At 38.5% G+C, this 22838-nt stretch overlaps 1 protein-coding gene across 4 annotated transcripts in view; it reads right to left on the bottom strand.

Annotated features, from left to right (window-relative positions):
* Positions 1-22838, bottom strand: part of MYT1L (myelin transcription factor 1 like) — a 127814-nt gene that overhangs the window by 1058 nt on the left and 103918 nt on the right. For 3 of the 4 annotated variants that reach the window (XM_058835116.1, XM_058835113.1, XM_058835115.1), the window contains exons 17-19: positions 7425-7516; positions 4602-4705; positions 5-148 (exon numbers count right to left, since the gene is read on the bottom strand). In XM_058835116.1, the coding sequence (XP_058691099.1) occupies positions 5-148; positions 4602-4705; positions 7425-7516 (340 nt within the window). Of the gene's footprint in view, positions 1-4; positions 149-4595; positions 4706-7424; positions 7517-22838 lie in introns of all 4 variants that reach the window. The other variant, XM_058835117.1, reaches the window with a different exon arrangement.

The raw sequence follows: 22838 nt of genomic DNA, 5'->3' as shown, positions 1-22838 counted from the left end.
TTACCATATGTGGCAGCTGGATATTAGCTAGACTATGAATTAAAGACTGGCTTAAATTGGCCAATTCATGAAGAAGAGACTCATTTTGCTGTTCAATTACTTTGTTCTCCTCTTCTATCGTCTTCAGGTTGCTCTCCATTGTGGTAATCTAAAATGGACAGATTTGTATACAATGTAATATAAGGCAAACTGGTATAAAGCATGCACTCTTTGAAGGAGAGAGAACAGGAATACCAGGGAAAGGAAAAGAGGTCTATTCATTCATGTTTAAAAAGGTTTTGCTTGAGTCTGCAGTTCTTACAGTCACTAAAGCTTTCTTATTCCCACTGTATGTTGTTTAACTTTAACAGCTTGTCTTTTCAATACTGGTAATAGTGAGTGAATGAACTTGGATTCGACTCCACTCCTTTAGAGCTTTTCTTGTGTAATTGAAAGGCATTAAGGACCTTAGTTCTGCAAGTTCACCCATGCAGTTAAGACTCCTAGAAGCCAATCTTAGGGGCAGTCAGTCATGCTTTTCTTGTATTTTCAGCTACACATATATCTTGTTAATTAAGAATGCACTGCTCCTTGCTGCCATGTTTCGCTCTTTGTAAGTATAATATGATTCTGTGCAAACTCACAGAACAAACTCACGGGGCTACTTTTGAAAGCTGAACATCTGCATGTTATTGCAATGTATGTACAAATTCAGGAAGTTTTCCAATATATACAATGACTTGTGAAACTGAAGAATATTTGCACATAGCCCTGTGGCATTGTTTCATGTACAGGTGAAAACAACTGAGATTGTGCTCTGCCTGTGTTTCCAGGTGACCAAACACGTGAGCTCTGACCTTGCATGGTGCCTGCTTAAGCTAAATGCATCGCTGAGACAAACCTTCCCCGAGCTTGTGGAGAGCATTGTGCTAATGGAGTTACAAGGATTTCAGATGAGCACTGGCTTATATCCAGATCATCAAGAGCACGTGCAGAGCTCACTCACATCTGTCTGCACTTTCCTCTGTAGCCCTGTCCTTACTTTCCACATGGGGTGATAACTGTTGACATCTAGTTCAGAGTGTACAGTGTGCTCTGTGTGTGTGTAGGTTAAAATATGCATTGACAAGAAAAAAGAAGCCAGTGAGGTGGAAAAAATGCCAAAGAACACAAGGTTTTGAATTCTCAAAATGAGGTTTATCCATTGGCCTGTCCACTGGTTTATATACAGGCCTAGAGACTGAGCTATGGAAAGAATCGATACAATTAAAAAAATGCTGATGGGAAGGTCAGAGGTTTGTGTAGTAGTAACAGGCAGAAGGGTACAGGTTCTAAAGTGCATATTAACTTGACCATGGGTGAGCAAATGTTTGGAAACTGGTGGCACAGTCAGGTAGTTAGAGGTATCATGTTTTATTTCAGACCTAAGCTTTCTGTCTCCTTATGGAAATACAGCCCACCAGTTGATAGAAGTAACTTTGAAAAGTTATGTGTCTACCTAAACAGTCTCCAAGTACCTCTTGCTTTGACTACAAGTGCATACTGCAGTTAATCCAAGTTGCCAGTACTGTACGGACCTGGTTTTGTCACAATTAATTGATTTTGAGCTATTTCCACAAACTATATTACTAAGGAGAATACTTTCTTCATATTTGAACCTGGACACCTGATTCTCCTCTCTTATTTTGCTTTCAGCTCATTTACATTGGAGGGAAGTGCTGTATCCAAATGCAAAACATCTTTCATAGGTGTTTCTCAGAGTCAAGTCATACTCCAATACCTATCCTAATTTTTTTATATATTAGAGACCAGAATGAGGAGTCTGATGCCAATGAAGGCTCAGTTCAGTATGGCATACTGCAGCCACCTCACACTAACTTCAGCAGGAGTTGACATTCTATAGATTTTCTGTCTAGCTGAGCATTGCAACTTGAATCATATTTTTTCATTTTTCCATGAGATGCTGAGTATCAGCAGATACAGTGGCAGATGATCAGGATATCTCACCACTTCACTTAGTAATAATCTATAAATTCATCTGTTTTAAATTTAATTCTTGTATTTGTTTGCTTAAAGGCTGAAATTTCCCTCCCCACATTTTACCCTAAAACTAAGAAATGTCTATTTGTATGTATTCTGAAAATAGGCTAATCTGTTGCTTGTATGAAACACATTATTTGCAGATTTATTCTTCCCCTTTCCCCTTTATGTGTTTCTGCTCCTCTAATATTTGCATGTTAAATTTGAACAAATTTACTAGATTTTAGGTTAAAAATACTTTCTCCAAAGTCTGAAGTAAAAAGGCAGCTGAGTAAAGGAGTCTTACAACTGCTCCAACTATGAAAAAGGACTGACTTCTCACTTTATTAAATAGAAAAATTCTACATCGAAGAATTTAATGTAGAATATGAAAAACTTTCAGTGGCACATACAATCATATGGGTTGCAAATCTGTATCAAACAAGACTGTTGCTACTTCTGGTGTTCACATAACTTCCACCATTTTCCCATTGCATATTCCTCATCTGTCATGTCTTACTGAAATCTGAGCTGCACAATGATTTTCTGAAGGTTTATCAGCAAACATTTTGTTATGTCCAATATAATTTTAGTTTTGCAAATTAAGGGGACTGTTGACTTTGATCTTCTTAATAGTTTGATAATGACTAGGATGTAACTCTCTGTGTGTTGTAAATGTAAATTGCTTATCTTCAGGAAAGTGTACGAATTCAAAACTAAGGCCTCTGAATTTTTTGTGAAATTTAACTTGGGATTCTCTGCAAGGCCTTGGTAGCTAGCTGGGTAAGGACAGATAACTACTAGACCAGATTACCCAGAGATTGTGGGAATTCTAGTATGGAAAGAACAAATTAGACAAGCACCTGTCAGGTTTAGCTTAGAAAGATCTTAGGAAGTAAAGATGACTGGTGGACAAAATAATGTTTCCATGGTCTCCTGTAGCTCTACTTTTTTAAATCCCATTAATCATTTTAATCTACATTTTTTCTAAATCTGCAGTGCTGATTTTTGAAAAATAACCTCTTAACTTAATGGTAAAATCACCAGCTGAGCTTCCTTTTACCAAGAACATTCAGTGGTCCCAAAAAGTGCCTAATCTGATTTCTAAGAATATGTAATGGCACTAGTCTGAAGGATGAAAGCTAGAACTGAGACCACTAAAGTATTGCTCCTGTACTCATTTCAGATCAAAGCTTGATGTGAAATTCCTAGATAAATCTCCGAAACTCAGTACATGTTTATGCCTGTGATAGTGTTATCATGGCTTTATTTTTCAATTAATCTAGCCAAATATGAGATTAAAGGTGCAGTAGATTACTAAAAACTGGAGCATTTACCTAATGTACATATAACAGCCAAACTGCTTCACACATTTTAAAAACTCAGCTAAATCAGTATGTATGTGAATAGCACCTACAGTGTATTAAGCAGAAGAAAACATAAGGCCATTGGAAGCTGCCAGATCCAGAATTTATGACCAAATTTCTCAAGAGTAAATATATGTAATTTTCCTGCCACTGATTATTCTTCTTGCTTTATATTCTTGCAGATTTTGCCTTCATTATCCTACTGTTATATTTAGTCACATCAGGATACTGTGTAAACCATAAATAAAATCCTATGAAAGCTGAATAATAACAGAACTCTGAATGCAAGCATAAAGAAGTGAAGTTGCAGTATCAATCTGGCTAAGGTTTAGAAACCAAATAAAAACCAAATTGAAAAAGTAGATCCTGCCTTGTATTTATGGCTATACAAGAGAAGAAGGAGAATGGATGTGGTGCCTATCTCCAAAGGCAGCAGACAAAGAAGTAACAAGGAATGATTTACTCTGTTTCTGTTGAGATTGTTTGGGTGTCTATGATCATGGGACTAAAGACTGACAAATGGTGACTGTGATGAATTTCACTGTTAGTGTCTGTGCTCAAATCATGTGAAAAGAAAAGCACCAGAATGTATGCTGGACACTGAAAATGTCTAGGGGAATTCAATTGATTTTGTTTTTTTGCTTTTGCCATCCAGTTTTAGGACTGCTGAATAATGGTATTTTAGTTAATAGTCTAATGTTAGGTTTTCTGCTTTTTTTTTCCCCCAACAAATTTATGTGGAATGAAAAAAGAATTAAGCTGTATCTCTGGAACCACTACTGCTGCCAAGGGCTGCATTCAGCGTATCCCATGATGAAGTGTAACAGGTACTCACTTCTCTGTCTAAATTTTCTCTGTAAGACATGGCAAAAGCCATGTTGTTCATCTGGGCTCCTTAACCTTGTAGCTTATGTTAATGACCATATAGTCACACAATATTTTCACTGCTATTAGAAAGGCATAGCCTTATCAAGGGGAAACACCAAGCTGACCATGTCAGGTCATTATTTTAAAGAATATATTTTGCTGAGTTATTTTTATTTTTATTTTTTTACTGTTGGCAACTGACGTGAAAATTGCGTAATGAACACTGTTTTCAAATTTTATAAATAGAAAATTATGCATAGATATCTTAATATATAAGAAACATAAAAGGGAACAGTGTATTTCCTACATTTTTTAATCAGTTGTGTAGAAAAAAAGCAGCTTGAATTTAGGGCTTCATAAAACTGTTACCTGAGTTCTGAGTTTAATCATATCAGCTTCCATCTGGGAGTTGGATTCATTTAATTCTTTGATTTCTTCATCTAACTGTTTAATTTCTTCATCATTTTCTATACCTGTGTGACATAAAAATAAAAGGGGTGTTAAAATAATTAAGGTTTAAATCAGAGTTCAGTGAATTAATTATTTCTATATTTGAAAATCAATTTATTTCAAGCAAAAAAGAAAAAGGAAGAATTCTTCAAACTTTTATTCTGCAGTTTAAAAGAAGTATTTTCCACTACTTTTCCCTTTAAAATTGCAGTAATTCTCCAGTGAGAGTGTTGAAAATGCCTGGAGGATCAAAAGGACCTTTATATACACTCATTTAACTTTATATTATAAGAAATGTACCTGCAGCAACAAATTTTGCTCCACTGTCATATGTAATTTATTTAAAGAGTGTGTCCACTTACAGATCTTCTGAAGGAGGGTAAAAAATCTTAACGTGGTAATCTCTTCATATTACAGCATGATAAAGAGAACTTGTAACTAATTCAGAATTTTTTTTCTCAGCAAAGAGAAATTTTGGTGATGTACTGGGATATATTGTGATTCTGCAGTTGTTTTTAATGCTTGATGAAGGCTCAGAATGATTCATGAAGGGTTCAGAAGGGTATTATTAAATAACAAGATATAATTTTCCAAATGAAAGTGCTTTCTATCATTTTGTTACATAAATATTAAAAACCACAGAATTTTAAAGGTATCTGGATTTCTAAGAATCCAGACAGGAATAAACGGTGACAGTTTAATCTATTTATCCTTATAGTTAGTATAAAAATGCATAAAATAATCCTGGAAAGAGACAGATTTGTTTTTTCTCAAGTCCAAGTGTGAACACCTAAAGCCAGTAAAACTGGTGCTCCCACTCTCATTCTTATGCTGGTGTGAATATTTCACACCTTTCCCCACAGTGCCTGACTCTGATGTTACAGAATGGCTTGGGTTGCAAGGGACCTTAAAGATTATCTAGTTTCATCCCCTCTGCCACAGGTTGGGACACTTTCCACTAGACAAGGTTTCTCAGAGCCCCATCCAGCCTGGCCTGAAACACTTCCAGGGATGAGGCATCCAATGCTTCTCTGGACAACCTGTTCCAGTGTCTCACCACTCTCACAGTAAAAAGAGTATTTTCCTCATATCTAATCTAAACCTATTCTCTTGCAGTTTGAAGCCCTTTTCCCTTTGTCCTGTCACTACATGTGCTTGTAAAAAGTTCCTCTCCATCCTTGTTGTAGGATCCCTTCAGCTACTGGTAGGCTGCAATTGGGTCACCTCAAAGCCTTCTCTTCACCAGGTTGAACAACCTCAATTTTCTCAGCCTTTCCTCACAGCAGAGGTGCTCCATCCCTCTGATCACCTTGGTGGCCTTCTCTGGAACCACTCCAACATGTCCTTCCTGTGCTGAGGACCCCAGGGCTGGATGCAGCACCTTGCCCTTGGTCTTGTGAAACCTCATGAGATTCCCATGATCCACTCCTCAAGCTTGTCCTGGTCCCTCTGGATGCCATCCTGTCCTTCAGGAGTGTCACTGCACCACTCAGTTTGGTGTCATCTGCAAATTTGCTGAGGGTGCACCTGATTCCTTTCTCTATGTCATTAATTCAGATATTAAATAACACTGGTCCCAATACAGACCCCTAAGGGACAGCACTTGTCCCTGATGTCCATCGGGACTCTGAGCCATTTGCCACTACCCTCTGGAAGTGACAATCCCCCCAGTTCCTTATTCACCTAACACTGCACCCATCAAATCCATCTCATTCCAATTCAGGGAGAAGGATATTGTGGGAGACCATGGCTGTGGCTTTACAGAAGTCCAGGTAAGTGACATATGTAGCTCTTCCCTTGTCCATTGATGTAGTCACCCCATCACAGAAGGCCACTGAGTTGCTCAGGCAGGCCATGTGTCCTAGTAGCCAAAATATCCACATATTACTCCTTAAAGCATTCTTCCTGGGCATGGCAGATATAGTTTTCAATACTACCAAGGTTCTAGAGAAAATAACATCCAGATCTTGCACTCCATGGTTACAAGCTTTTGAATAAAGGCAGCCACTGCTTTCTCCATCTGTGCTGCCCATGTGGGCTGAGGTGCCTCCTGCACTGCATTCAAATGTTCAGTAGCTCTAACACAGTTAACACCAACAGTTAAGAAGGCAAGCACTGTCAGACTAAGTGACTAAATCGTTTTCCAAGAAAACTCAGGACTTGGGCACCTCCCAGACAAGTCTTTATCATATTACTTACCTAAACTGAAGCACCTACATTTTTATTTTACTGAACTTCAACTACCAGGGTACTATTCTGACTTTCATCCAAGGTACTTTCATCATCTTCCCTGCAACTCAAGGTTCCCAGGAAGAATTGCAGATTACTGGAGCTGAAATAGCACAAAGTCACCTCCATCTGCCAGAGGTTATAGAGCCATAGGTCCAAATGAATTCAAGGGAACTTAGGAGGAACTGACACTCTGGAAATAAACCCTTTTTCTTTTCTGAATCCTGCAACAATATAAGACTAACTATTGCTCTTTGATGAATGGAATGTGAACCAGTAAATTATAAGGGTATATTCTACTTTGAAATATTTTAGAGTTTAAGATTTATATAGACACAACTCGATCTGACTGCTCTACTCCTGGCTCAGTTTTCCAGAGCATAAGACCTGGTTTCACTTCTAGAGACAGTGAATTCACAATTTATATAGAGTATAGGAAAAAAGGCAATAGAGTAATGGTAACTTTAGTTTACAGCAAATTAGTATTTAAGAACGTAATGATTAAAAATTTACCATTACTGGCCCGCTGCTTTATTGTTAGCATTTGTTCTCCAGACAGCTTTGCTTTCTTCATTGCTGAAGTAGCTCTGGGGCATCCTGATAAACTGTGAACAGTAAGGAGCCTGTTAATTTTGACAGGTCATTGAAAAGAAATCTGTAATCCAAACCTGTAATAAAAACAGTATCAGAGACATAGTTTATCTTCACTGCCTAGCATTGAAAGAGTGCACTAGTCTGAAAAAAAAAGGACTTACCAGTAGTGATTTCATTGTTTTGTTTTTCTTCCAAATTATTTTTGCATAGACAGCTAATATAAAATTCAGATATACAGTTCAATTTTCTTAAGACAAGATACTTTTAATAAAACATTTTACTTTAAAAGCAGTTATTGTGTAAACACTCCCACTTGAATTTCATGTCCCTGCTCTGAACTTTTACCCTTTTTTGATTCTAATGTTCAAACATGGAACTGAATGCTGAGAGAAGAGGACATGAGCTACCTCTCACATCCAAATGACTAGCTCTTATAAACTGTGCTTCTTTGTGAATATTACCTACTGAGCTGGCTAAATTGCCTTTTTCTAAATTTTTTCTTAAAATGGCAGTAACTATGTGCTGGCTTTTTGTTTCAGCCTAAGGAAAATAATTCCAATAAAAATGACCTTGTTTTAAGGGGGGATATATATGTCTTATAATGCAAATTTGTTACATTTATGGATGTAAATTCAGTTATGTCTTCTCTCTCACATTGCCAAAATACTAAGCTTTTAAATTACATTGCACAAAACAGTTTGATAGCAAACGCAGTCTTAGCAGGCTTTATTGTAAAAATTAAAATATGGATCAGACAGTGCTCAGTATTTAACAAATAATGGTACACCAAACTAGCTGCTTTTTCCAAAATCACATCTTTTATCTAGTTGCACTATTGCAGATAAGAGAAAATACATATTCAATCTAATTTAATGATAGAAAACTATATTCTTATTCTGAGGAAGCTTTACCTTTAGTGAAGAGAATTTGGAAGTTTGCTAAACAATTTCCTGTTGCCTCAACATTTCATTCATAGCCATGCAAAATGAGTAACGTTATGAACTTTTCACTGCATACAGGCACATTTATATTTCCTCTTCAGATCCAAAGGAAGACTTTTTTGTACAATTTTTAATCGTGAAAATCAGATTCAAATCTAATACACAAATAATCACTCTGCAATATGGAGGAAAGTGGTGTCTTCAATTAAAAGCATTTATTTAGTTAACAACTTCCTTTAGTTAGCAACTTCCTTCTAAACAAAGTCCTCTAATTTAGGTATAGTGTTTGATTACTGAAAATGTTTCTCTGAAAAGAAACAAAAAAGGATTGCTCTTAGAAAAATATATTAAAAACAATATTTTCTCAGCAAAAGAATCTGTGTTCAACATTTTGTACAGCTTTGTGACTAAGAAGATGTATAATAAAATAATGCTAGTAGTATCGAGCAATGGCATGACCTAGTAGCTTTTGGCTGTAGCCTAGTTGGTAGGATGCCAAATTACTACTCCAAAGTCTGCTATGGACTCAGTGTGTGACTGTAAACAACTGTTCTCTTGAAGAGTCAAAGTGAGACTTGAAGACGATTAAGGAGAGGATCTGGAGTTTTGGGAAAAAATGTTGGCACGGAGAAAAAAAATGGGATAACAGTATAAGCAAAATTTCTGCATCATTTAACTGACTTCATTTTTCTAATCTTTCAGTTGATTTAATGAATTTTCTCATACTTTGTCCTCACTCTTTTTCAGAAGAAGTTAGCATCGTTGGCCATTATAACAACTGCATTAGTTTACTCTCATCTTGTTTTGTAGCCTTTTCCTCTCTAAAAGTCTTGACTGATGATAACCCCTCAAAATAAAATCAGCCTCCAGTCTATAGGTACAGCATTTAAACAGACCAACAAGAAACCTGGATGCTACAACAGCACACCTGAGAGCAATGAAAAATAATCAAATCAAATTTGTTCAGAAGTATTAGAAATCTACTGTGTGATTCAACGTCCCTAAATCTAAATTTTGGTGCCAAGGACCCAATCTTAGTCCCAGGCCATGATTCTGTACACCAAGTTTTCAGGAGTGCCTAAACCCATAGATATCTTCTCATCTAGTCTGGAAGGTTATCTCTCCAGTGGTGTGCCCACAGTGCTCCAAGGTGCGCTCTCACCCTGAGGCCCAGGTACAAGGTTCCATATGTGCAACACTAAGCTTTACTATTCCACAAAATAGGGTGGTCACATTCTAGCTGCCAAACAGCAACTGTCCGTGGCCCATCACCACTGGAGAGAGATGTATTGCTGGGGTAGACACGTATGGAGCACCTATAGCTTGGCTGCAGTTCAAGCACCCTGGCACCAGCTGCCTTCTGCCTATGCTGAACCACAAAGGTCTGGGTGCTGTGCTCCATCCTTGCTGCTGGAACTGTTGGAGAGTCATTCTGTATGGATTATCTACTTTCTTCTGGAGGCACCCAGATGAATCATGAGTTAGTGAGGGGAAAGGTGAAGGGTGCCTATTTTTTGGGCATACTAGTGAGGACGCAGAAGGCTTCCACATTCTGTAGCCAGATTAGTTTTGTTCTAACCCGCTAGTGATCTAATACAATATGTACAGACAGAGGAGGGCTTTGACCAAAATGGGTTTTTTGAAATGCATCTGCATGCCTAATCCACAAGCTTCCTCTTTTTGCTTCCCCAGTCCTTACATGCACGGCTTTAGCTTGTGCATCATGCACCTCTATGCCTACCTTTAGCTTGTTATGTGTCTGTTCTTAAAAGAGGCCATGAATGAACAGATGGTCCTAAATTTTCCAGTGGCTTATGCAATTTAAGAAAGCATTCAAAACTCCCAAAGGTGTCCTGCTCTCCACAGAGGAAGATGCCAAAGCCAGAACATGCCATTGCCTTCTCTGCAGATCTTTTCTGGCAAATCTGTCTCTTCATTAACTGTATATTGTATTGTAAGCAGATGAGTTCACTTTCCTGACCCAGACACTTTTAGTTTCAGTGAAGCAGATACCAAGTTAGTAACCTAAATTAAGAGTACTGATTTTTACTACAGTTTGTTTAACTTGTCTAAATTCATCAGAAATGAGTTAGTCAAAGATAGCAATGTGCACCCTTTTTGCTTGGCTCTGTTCTTAATTAATTTACCTAAAATCATTTTAAGTAATTAAAAACTAAATTAGGACTTTTAGAATAAGCTTCTACTCTGCAAGGACATTCTACCTCCTCCATTTTATCTTATTGACTACATTTACTTCTACTGAAGGCAACGGCTCTTTAAATAGAGAACAGCGAAAAGAACTGAGGATTTATGGGAAGATGAAAAACAAGGTCAAGTGAGTGTTGCACCAAAAGTGGGCTGTTGTACAAAGGCTGAACCCTACAGAGGTGTAACCAAGAAGCTTGAATTGAGATCCCAGTGAGACAGAGAGTTGTTTGGCATTTCTAGAAGACTGGGGGACAGAAGGAGACAGGAGTAGATATGATTTTATTTTTTTCCTGTGGTTGGCAAACAAAAGAATACAAGTGAAAGCTATTTTGGTGCTTTTAGACTTACGTAATACATGCTTTGAATATCTCAAAAATGAAAAAAAGACTATATCTAGAGAAATATCTAGTAGTCAGTAGTACCAGTATGTAGTAGTTTCGTTAAGGATAATACTTATCCTCACATTAAGTATGTGATGAAGCTGTATCGGGAGGGTTAAGGCTGGATATTAGGAAGAGGTTCTTTACCTAGAGGATGGCTGGGCAGTGGAACAGGCTCCCCAGGGAAGTGGTCACAGATTGATGGAGTTCAACATGTGTTTGGACAATGCTCTCAGACACCTTGTGTGATTCTTGGGTCTGGATTTCAATTATCCTTGTGGGTCCCTTCCAACTCAGGATATTCTATTATTAAGTTTCAAGCCTTTACAGTTGATGTTTGTCATAGGTTTTCAAACCTCAGACTGACTTTTACACAGTTCTGCAGCTTATTCATTCCAGCAAAGAATTAGTAAAATGAATCAGTTATCTCACTTGCTCCTGCCATTATTCTCATATGCACAAGACATCATAAGAACATATAAACACAGTTGAGTATTCTTTCCATAATAAAAATGAGTTATGCTTTCTAACATTGCTGGGGTACTGCTGTAATAAATTCAGCATAAGTGTACCAAGCCATGGATTATCTCTGTCAGACTGGATGCCACAGGGCTTGAAGCCATAGCATTTTGGTGGGGTTGTGAGAAGCACCAGCAACCAACTCCTGACTCCCCCTGAGTTCCTGATTCACCAGGAGCTGTGAGTCTCTGCTGTACCAACAACCAGATGACCATCAGCATCTTACTTTGTTGGGATCCAATGTGTCCTTGCTCATTGGGACTAATTTCTAATTTGAGAAAGAAAAGTATTGTCTGGTACATTATCCTATAAAACCATCCTCTGCCATAACTTAGGAAACACTATAAAGACTGTATGGAGATTGTATCTATTAAAGTTGAACATAAGGGGAAGAAAGAATTTTCTTTCTGGTTTAGCACTGCGAATATCTTACTGTAACCAGTGCCTCACCATATATTCAGTGGATTTGTAAATAGGGTGAAATTTGTTAAAAAAAAAATTAAAACTAGGGGGGAGGGAAAAGTTTTAAAGGGGTTTTTATTTTTAAATGTTCAGTGCACATTTGCCAAGAAATTTAATTTGAAAATAAATAAATGTGGGCTAAAATCCTGAATGTTTCAAGAATGCAATTGAGCTGTCTTCAGGGATGCAAACAACATAGGTCACCAGAGTGGAGGATCATTGATCAAGTGGAGTGATTGTCTGGGTGACCGATTTTAGTTATCTGGGTTCCAGCTCTGTGTTAAATGTATTTTTTTCCTCAGCAGACAGATGCAGTTTAGTTCCTCTTGAAGCTGGAGGTTTTGCTCTTGGCTTCTCAAATGAAGAAAACATTTTCCAAACAGATAGGTATATGAGAAAGGAGGAGATAAAGGTCAAATAAAACACAACTTTTATATTTGGTATGTCAAGTGTTGAATTTACAAAGAAAGAAATAACAGGGTGTAAAGAAACCAGAGCCTCAACCTGTAGTACCCAAAAAGCATCTTGAGGATAAATTTTATAAACCCTGCAAGATGTTTATAGATTCATTACCACAGTGATTTTTCAAAACCAAAATTAAACAATCCTCTGTTTATTAAAAATAGCATTGTCTATAGACTAAAGGAAGGAACAAGTCACTTTCAAGGGACCTCTTTTAACTAGAGATATATTCAAACAAGCCCCAGATGTTAAATCCTTTTGAAATTCAGGGAAATACAGATCACAGTGAGAATGACTGTTTTATTTTGTTAATGGCTGAAGCCTTACTTTTAGACTAAACTCCTCAACTATTTGCAAATGTTTGAAGTTCAAGTTAAGAGATCAAATTCAGTGATCAAAGTAGCCCATTCCTTGGTTTAATATTAAATCCATGAACTACTCTTCTTTTTCTATGTTGAAGGGTATCAGCTTTAGTGACTTCCTTATTCCCATGAGTAAATTCTGCTACACACCTTAAAGGATGTAATACTCTATTCACAACTCCAGCAGAGATAAAAGGAACCCTCCCTAAAGCAGCACTCATTTTTATTTACATTCAAGGGTGATTGGCTTTTCCCCAGGTTCTTATTGAGATGTGAAGCAAAAGGAATCCAGGAGAGAGGTTCTGCAAACAAGGTAGTTTTCTTTTCATGGAGATTGCTGTGACTCACAGAGGACTCTCTTCTCCCCACACAATCCCAGCTGACTCTGTGTGGTGTTGGCTGAAAAAAAGCATCTGTTCAGCTCAATTTCATAATTCTTCACTGGAAAAGAATGATTTTTATCAATGTGGCCCTTTATAGGTCTTGTTTCATGGCTAAAGCTTTTTGTTTCTTTGGTTGGTTGCTTGGTTGGGGTTTTTTGTGGTTTTTGTTTTTTTTGGGCTTTTTGGGGTGCATTTACAACTCACACCTGAATGCTTGTTGTGAAAAACTTCAATCTTGAATCAGGAGGGAAATCTAAGTCAAAAATACTAAAAGCCTGATGTAATGTAGGAAGTGACAGCTCTTAATTCAAGTTGTTTTCCAAAGGTGCTGACAAAAGTAGCTGAGATTTTATTCTGTCTAAATAAATATTTGTGTCAGAAGTAAGAAAAATCAAACCACTACCCAAATGGCCATAAAAAAAAAAAATAACCATTATTAAAACGAAATGCAAGCCTTTCAAAATTATTTAAATAATATTTGATCATTGTTTCAGAAAAACTTTCTGGAAATAACTATGCTTTTATTTTAGCAATGGGAGGGTTGAATTAGCAGTAAAATCTGGTCAGTCAGGCACCAAATACACATCAAGAGAGAGTGAATGGCCACCCAGAAGAGAAGGTATTTGGATGTTTTTACTGGAGATTTAAAAGGTACGATAGTGTTATAACTTAATTAGGCCTATCCGTCATAACAAAAGAACAAAGCAGGCATCAGGTAAGAAAAACAAAAATAGGAATTATGCAGAATTGTTAACCTGGCAAAGTTGAGAGAAAAGGCCATGAGAGCAGACTCAATTTGAAAGGAATCCCCCTGGGGCATAAATATACACCAGAAAAGGGATTAATGAATCTTGAAATGCTGGAACTGTAAGAGCACTGCCAAAGTTGCCCTTCAGTTGGGCACAGTAGTCCCTTGGCAAATTTACATCATATTTAGTTAACTGAAGCTGCTTAGTCAGCTAAGAGGCTTTGTGGGTGGGCTTTTCACATGTGTTAATGAGCTTTGACCTGTATCATCCCTAAAGAGGGAAAGAGGTTTGGCTCTTGCCCAACATTCAACAACTGTTCAGAAATCTCTCATTTATTCTTTAGTGAGCGAGTACCCACTGCAGCACATTACATGACTTACAGTTGGCCCCAGCACGAAGCTGTGCACTTAATGGGGCACAACTGAGTGCCCCAGGAGCTGTGGGCTGGATTCTGCAAAGCTTATCAGCCTCTCTCCTGTCTGGTGACTGCCCACAAGAGGTCAGATGGCCTGAAGACCAGTGGATTTACTGGGCTGTTGAATAGGAAGAAAGGTTGAGACTTCCCTGTGTATAAATAGGTAAGGTGTATGTTTAGCTACACACCTATGATTAGGCTCTTAGGTGGCTGAAAATTTCAAGTGATATATTTAGTGACCAAATACAGCTCACTTTGGCATTTAAAATGAAGCACAGGTTCTTTAAACACTTTGTATAGACAGCAAGGAGAAAAATGTATTTCAAGAGGAAAATTCATCCCTCCTTAAATCTAAAAAGCTATCCTGTATTCTCTGCTTTTTTTATGAGCTATGTCTGGAATGAGGACAAGCAGACTTATAACCAGACAGCTTCTGCTAAGTGCCTGAAATCAAGAAGGTGTCACATTGCAAACACCTGTACAATTGCTGTCTGCTGTAATTTGTCAGGTCTGCTAAGCAAAATGGTTTTCCTTGTTTATATTGTGCAGTCTTATTTTTCTAATATGGATTTCATATTATTTTCTCTGTGACTTTCCCAAGGTAAGTAAACCTCTTAAACACTTTTAGACTATTTTACTATTAAGAGCCTTCCAGTTTAACAAATGGTACATCTGATTAAAATGTTATCCCACCCTTTTTCCAGCTAGTAATGAAAAGAGCTGGCAGAACTATCTGCAAAGGGCCTAACTCTCTAACCAGGATCTGCATTTAGTCACTCCTAACTTTCACAAAATTTTAACTAACTAAAAATTAAATTAAATTTTATCTGACTGAAATCTTCAGTGGCAACTGTCAGACCAGGCTCTTTTTTTTTCCCAAATGACATAGGAAAAATATTTCTATTTCTCAGAATATACTTCTGTTTTGTCCATATACATTGCTTTGTCCCTACTGAGGAGAACAAAATAGTCCAAATAATTCTGTGAATAACTGTCCTTGAATTGGAGCAAGAAACAACATTTCATGGGGTGTTGTTCTGAGTTTAGAGATGCATTCTGCTGTCCTCAGGAAAACAAAAGTAGATTGGGCAGAGCTGTAAGCCTCTGACAGACTGTCCCTTGGACATGCAAAGTGGATGTGAGTTAGTGTTTAGTGCCAGACCCTCCATGTACTTTGTGTGTGTAAGTGGGAGCCTTCCCTGCCACCAGCCCTGCTCGGGGCTGCAGGGCCTGGAGCAGAAGAATGTGTTATAAATTGCTCACAAATGCTTGCTGGAAGCAACACCTGAGACTGCCTGTCCTGTTCTGCCAGTGCACCAACTACTGCAAATGCTGGGGACTGAGAAGCTCAGAAGTAAGACTGAACAGGAGCCGCAGGGACAGAGAAGGGAAGAGGGTCAGAACACTACAGGAGGAGAGAAGGAGGATGGGAAGAGGAAGGTGTTGTAAAGTGGTTTAGGAAGACCCTTCTCCCTTAAGGTCAAGACAAAATTACTACGTAAAAAAATTTTTTTTTTTCCTGTACTGCAGGACCCACGTCATAGATTTTAATTTTTTTTCTTTATATATATTATTATTACATTTTATGCCACACTTCTTTCCTTGTCTTCTTGGAAATGTCAACACACTTTTGATGCCATCTTTTAATGATACCTGTCATCTTTTAATGATGTCATGATGATGATGTTTATCATTGTCAATTGTAGCTACCATCAACTGCAGTGAATTTGGTTAATTCTTCTGTACTCTTAATGCTGTACGATGTTTTTCTGAAGAATTGCAAGGTACAGCTTGTAGAAAAAACTAAGAGATAGGAAACAACAACATAAATCAATGCTGGGGTGGGACAGGGAGATTAAGACCAAATGAACAAACATCCTAAACAACTTAAAAAGCCTACCAGAGAAGAAGTAAAACAATAAGAACTAAGAGTGAATTAATTTTGATGCAAATGCAGCACTCTGTCAACTTACTGTAGAAACAAATAAAAGCATGGACAAGAGTTGACCTGACAAGAGACCTGGCTAGAAATAGATGCAATCAAATACTTTAATGCATTCCATATTAAAAGCTTCTTACAAATCTAGAGTTTGACAGTATTTATATTTCATAAATAGAAAAAAAAAGATTTCTCTCTGCAAAGTTTTTACCATTTTCAGTGTACAGCACAGGAACACCTTTTAAAGGGTATTGCTGGACACAAACTCCTGACAAATAGGGTATTTTGGAAGTTTAGAGCACCGTGAGAATACAGCTGGAAGTTTGGATCCTCTGTGCTTTAAAGGATGCTCACAATTGGCTTAACTGTGAGCTTCTGGGTCCGCTCAAAATCAAAAGAGTAGTGGATCAGAGATGGAAAAGTTGGCAAATACCCACTGTGAATAACAAAGCTGTTTCTAAGGGATGCAGAGATGCAGCTGGAATAGCAAAAGCTCAAATTGAAACTGGCCAGAAATGTAAAAGAACTTCACTAAATGGTTCTTCAGGTACGTAGAGACCAAGTTGAAACAGAAGGGAAATACTGGTGCACTGTTATATGGGAGAGGTGAATTAGCCACTAGCAATGCAGAAAAGGCAGCAGTTCTTGATACTTCCTTCACATCTGTCTTTACCAATACTGTTGGGCCTCAGGCCTTTGGAGCAAAGTTCCAGGTTGATGCAAACTCAGACTGACCATCACTGATGGAAGAGTTGTAAGTGAACTGCTACAGGAGCTTGGCACTACAAATCCATGGGCTCTGACATTGCCCACCCGAGGGTGTGAGGAACACTGGCTGATGTTGTAAGCCTCTTCATAATTTTTGAGAAGTTGTGGAGATCAGGGGATATCCCAGAAAACTGAAAGAGAGATAGTGACAACCCTACCTACAAGAGAGGATTAAAGAAAGATCTACAGGCTCTTTAGCCTTATTTCAGTCTTTGGAAAAGTTATGGAATTAATCCTGCTGGGGGCTATCACAAGTCAGATGAAACACATGATTGGGAAAAGCCAGTACAGACTGACCAAGGGACAGCCATGCTTTACAAACCTGCAAAAGCAAATTTGCTTTTTGTGACAAAGTAATCTGCTTGGCTGATGGGGTGGTGACCAGTGCACACTGTCTACCTGGATTTCTGTAAGGCTTTTGATATAGTTTCCTACAGCCTCCTCCTAGAGAAACATGTGTTATGGTCTGGATAAGTGGTCTGTGTAGTGGGTGGGAAACTGGCTGAGAGGTTGCACACAGGGTAGCGGTAAACAGCTCCTTTTCAAACTGGCAACCTGCCACAAGTGGGGTCTCCCAGGGATCCATACTGGGCCCAACCCTGTTTACAATCTTCATAAGTGACCTGGACAATGGGATCAAGTGTATCCTGATGAAGATTCCCAAACTGAATAGGGAAGTGAACTCTTTGAAAGGGAAAGTCACACTTCAGGAAGACCCAGATAGGCTGGGAGAGTGGGCTGACAAGAAACTTATGAAGTTCAACCAAGACAAGTATAAGGTCTTGCACCTGGGAGTGCAATTCAGGAGCGCAGCACAGGCTGGGACCTACCTGGCTGTGGAGCAGCTCTGTGCAAAGGGACCTGAGGGTCCTGGGGATGCCAAGCTCAGTGTGAGTGAGTGGTGCTGCTGTGGCACAGAGAGTCAGCACGGCACTGGGCTCCATCAGCCAGGGCATCACCACAGAGACACAGAAGTCATTGTCCCCCCCAGTGCTGTCAGGCCACACCTGGAACATGGTGCTCAGTTTAGGCTCACACCATGCAGAAACATGTGGACAAGCTGGAGAGCCATTGCTGACCTATGATAATTACTTTTTTATGTTTTTAAATGCTGAAGCTGAGAAATGCTTCTGTTAAGACAGGATGAGACTTCAGGCAAATATTGAAAGCTCTATAACAATTTAGCAGAAAATCTGCAGCCATAGCCTGTGTTCTGTAAAGCATCTGTATTACAGAGGTACTGCCTCTTCTGGGACACCCCCCCAGATAAACTCTGGGGTGAGATGCTGTTCTATGGTCCTGAGCACCAGGAGGTTTGACTGTAGGTGGTATTTGCAAATCTTCTCTTCAGAAGCTGAGGATGATCACAGAGGATTTTTATGCAGTATCTATTTCTAGAAAAGCATATTTAATGAGAAAAAGAATCTGCATATGAAAAATCTACATCTCCAACCTTCTTCCATCACATTCATCATCTCCTAAATGCTCTGAGTGTTTGAGAACTTAGAGGCCCTCTGAGGATCCATGTGAGTGTAGGTACCAGCCAGCTTCCAGAAAGCAGCTGCAGAGGGCAGCACCTGTCTTGAGGTGTTTTATGGTTGGTTTTTTTTGTTTGGTTTTTTTTGTTATTTTTTTGTTATTTTTTGGTGTTTTTTTGTTTGTTGGTTTGTTTGGGGTTTTTTGTTTGGTTGTTTTTTTTTGTCTTTTCCTCTTTTCATTATCTGTCAGTTCCCATGCTTAGCAATGTAGTTGTGCAACTCAGAGCTATGACCAATAGAATTTTTGGAGGAAACGGCACTGGCAGTGCTCCTTCACCTCAGGACATGCATGTGTGGTAATGGAATGAATTTCCTGTGAGCTTTCTGACAGCCTTACTGCTAACTAAACCTTCTTATGCATAAAGTGGAGAGTCTGTAACAAGTGTCATAAGTAATCATCTCCTATAACCACTTGATAATTTCTACATACATTCCTTCAGAAGGGAAAAGGCAGTGGATGATTTCCATTGTTTTCCCCCAGCACATCTATACATTTTGCAAACACAGTGGCATGCCCTTGCTGCTCAAATGCAAATCCCATTCTATAAACTTTTTAATGGATCTTGGAGTCCTACTGTTCTCAGCAAGGATACAGGTTCACTAAAGAAAAATCACCCTTCTCTATGGTTTCATCTCTATTCAGCATTAGCTTGTTAATGGGAGAAATGTTTATAATTTGATCATCTCTTGCATATTACAGCTCTCTACTAACATGTTTTTCTACTGGCCTTGGCTGGAATAGAGCTCATTTCTTTCAGAGTAGTTGGTATGAAGCTGTGTTTTTGATTTGTGCTGGAAACAGCATGGATAATTCAGGGATGTTTTCCTTACTGCTGAGGAACACTCATGCAGAGTCAAGGCCATTTCTGCTTCTCACTCCACCTCACCATTCAAGGGGCTGGGGGTGCACAAGTTGGGAGCTGTGTGGGGACACAACTGGGACAGCTGATCCCAACTGACCCCAGGGATATCCCATATGGTGTCCTGCTCAATACACAGAGCTGGGGGAAGAAAAAGGAGGAAGTGGGGGGACATTTGGAGTAACAGTGTTTGTATTCCCAAGACATCATTACTTGAGCCCTGCTCTCCTGGGGATGGCTGAACACCATGGGATCCTGGGGATGACTGCCCATGGGAAGCAGTGAATTAATTCCTTGTTTTGCTTTGTTTGTGACTGTGGCTTTTTCTTTACCTATTCATCTCTACCCACGAGTTTTCTCACTTTCACACTACAGATTCTCTCCCCCATCCTGCTTGAAGTGAGCAAGCAACTCTGTGGAGCTGAGGTCCTGACTGGGGTTTAACCACAACAGTTTTCCTTAGTAAAGGGAATTTAAAAGCTACATTAATGTTTTTAAAGTGGGTGAACACTGATGTAAATAAAAGTGAGCTGAAGATGGGAGCAAGAACACAATTTTAGATCTGAAAAGGCATGTCTGCAGTTAATTTCCACTGAAGTCAGCACAAGCACCCTGTGCTAAGGAGCAGGGTTGCTAAATCCAAGTATATTCTGAGAAAGTCCCCGCTGATCACAGCACTAGAAATTATGGCATCCATAAAAATCTTCTTAAATCAAATATGGGGATGTAAGGCTCTGTGCAAGAACAAAACTACAAAGCTATAGTATAATAAGCAATTTACATTTCATTATAACCTATTTAATATATCTATCTACTGATTCCAGGCTTACATGCCTTCCAATTCATTTTCATATTGCTGATAGGTCACCTAATTTCACACTGGCCTCTCTTCCTAGCAGAAGCTCCTTTTTGAAGCATAGCACATTAAATCCAATGCTTCAAGTCCCTCCCGATAACTAGCTGTTTCCATTCTTCCCTAATGCAAACTCCTTGACAAAATAAAACTATTCACAGAAATTTCTGTGAACAGACAATGAAACATTAAAAACCAGAAACTTTTGTTGGTGCCCTTGATCATAGGGTAGGATTCAAAATTCACTGAAATTTACGACTTTTTTCATTGGCTGCTTCATACGTGTGAATGTAGGAATATGCTTATATTTAAATTCCAGACTATGTACCAGTTGGAGAAGGTTTTTATTGATTTACCAGCCCTTGTAGATCATCTCCAGTGTCCACTGACACCAGTGCAATGAGATCATGTGTACAATGTCAACACCAGCTCTAAGAAATCTTTACCTGAAAAATATCTTTCCTAACACATATTTGATAAATTCAACAGCTGGCATCATTTTCACAAGCCAGTCTGCTGTTCATTTCCAGAGTGTTACAGCTGTTTTAATAACAGCATATTAATAGCTATCTACAAATGGCAAAATACAAAAATCTCAGAGAAGACATAAAGGATAACTATACATGCAATGAATGTGTATATATATGCTTAGTGGAGTCTGCTGATAGAAAAATATTTCCACTGATAGGGAAAAAAGTCCTAATAGGAGAGCAGCAAGGTGTCCTGGCAAAAATGAGGACATTAACTACACCTTCCTGAGGAGCTTTTAATGGCTCAGTTAAAGGCCACAGCCCTGCTTTGCCCCCATGCATGCTGAAACCAGATCTACCTGCAAAAGAGTGTCCATAAGGCTGGTCTCACTGTGTAACTGGCATACTATTGCTTCTCTTCAGAAGGTGAGAATTTGAGATTACAGATTTTATCTGTATAGCAAAATATTACCAGTGGTAGAAGATGAGATCACTGTCTGTTAGAATGGATGCACCTGAAGTGAGGGAATATTTCATTCTTATGTAAGAAAATTGAGAGTCTGTGATTTAGATGGGATTGAGACATTGTCCAGTTTATGACACCTGGGTTTAAATGTCTGCACGGGAACTATGTGTCAAAGCTGCCATGGAGCTCTGGGGCCCCTTCATTTAACAAGGCCAACACCCTTGTAAATCCCCTGCCAGGCACATTCAGCTCTCAGCTGTCATAATCAAAGAATGGAGTGTCTCACAAGTGTTCAGTCATTTTGGCCAACCCAGTATGCCTATACTGCATGCCCTAAGAACACTTCAAATGGCATAAAGTACCTATTTGTAGTCAGGGGAAACCACTCCCTCTTGACACACTCAGTGACATTTATGGTACAACTGATTAAAGGCCGGTGTCTACTTCACTGAAGTGGTCAATTCTCCTGGACCCATTGGTCCTGGAAGTGGAATAAATCCATTCTACATCTTGTACAAGAGATCCTTAAGGTAGGTGAACTGTTGTGACGTTCAATCCTACAAAAAGGGTTTGATTCAGTTGTCCATATACAGGCATGAAATGCTATTTGAGAAGATATTTCACTAAGGCTGATAAATACTACAATGGACCTACCTTTCTGAGCAGCAGCTGGAGGCCATATAAGTAACCCAAAGGAATCTAAAATGGCTCCATGTGCTTTTCCTTGTGTGAGCAAATGAACATTTTTAACAGCCTTAAGAATTCTACAAGAACTAATAATATTTTTAAAATAATATGGCTTGTTATTAATATTAACATCTTGTTAATATTACCACATCTTGTGGTACTCTCTTCTAACAAGTGACGTTTTTGCACAAAAACTAATTTTATAAGGTAAGCCATTTACAAGTCTCTGTTTCTACTTAAGAGAGTGGTACTAAAAAACACACTGCTCTGTAGCTAAATGTCATATTTAGGTTACTCTATTAGTTTTTGTTCTGGTTTTTTTTTTTAATTAAAGCATTCCTTAAAAAAAAATTCTAGCCACAATTTGTCCTTCAAATTGTTAAATTTAGTACATTTCTTTTAGAAGTTAGTTATTCTTGTTGCACGAATTTTCTCTTTGACACCCTAAGTACTATGTGAATACTCCTTGCAAGCAATCTCCCAGTAATTATATTGTACCTTTTAACTAAAGGTAAAATAATTTTAAAGTTTTAATGACAGATCTCTCTGAGTTAAATAAATGTTACACCATTATGAAGAAAGGCAAACTGAAATACCAACACTAATACTGGTATTTTCCTGAAATCCAGAAAGTTAGACCCACATGTCTGTTAGAATGGATACATTCTAACATTATCTGCATAAATGGTCAGTTTTGCTTCTCCACTTCCTAACGCCCCTGGGAGCTGCAGGCTGTGAATTACATTGGGCTATCTCAGGTCATGGAACAGAATCCCTTCACAGTAGATACCATAAAACACTGAGTAGAAAAACAACTCTGAGCATAAACAATAAATAAGAACTATGTGCACAAAGTCTGGAGAGGCTGAAG

Source organism: Poecile atricapillus, chromosome 3 (genome assembly GCF_030490865.1).
Source record: "Poecile atricapillus isolate bPoeAtr1 chromosome 3, bPoeAtr1.hap1, whole genome shotgun sequence".
NCBI classification, from domain to species: Eukaryota; Metazoa; Chordata; class Aves; order Passeriformes; family Paridae; genus Poecile; species Poecile atricapillus.
Note: the sequence above shows the minus strand (reverse complement) of the source record. Positions and strands in the feature narration are given on the sequence as shown.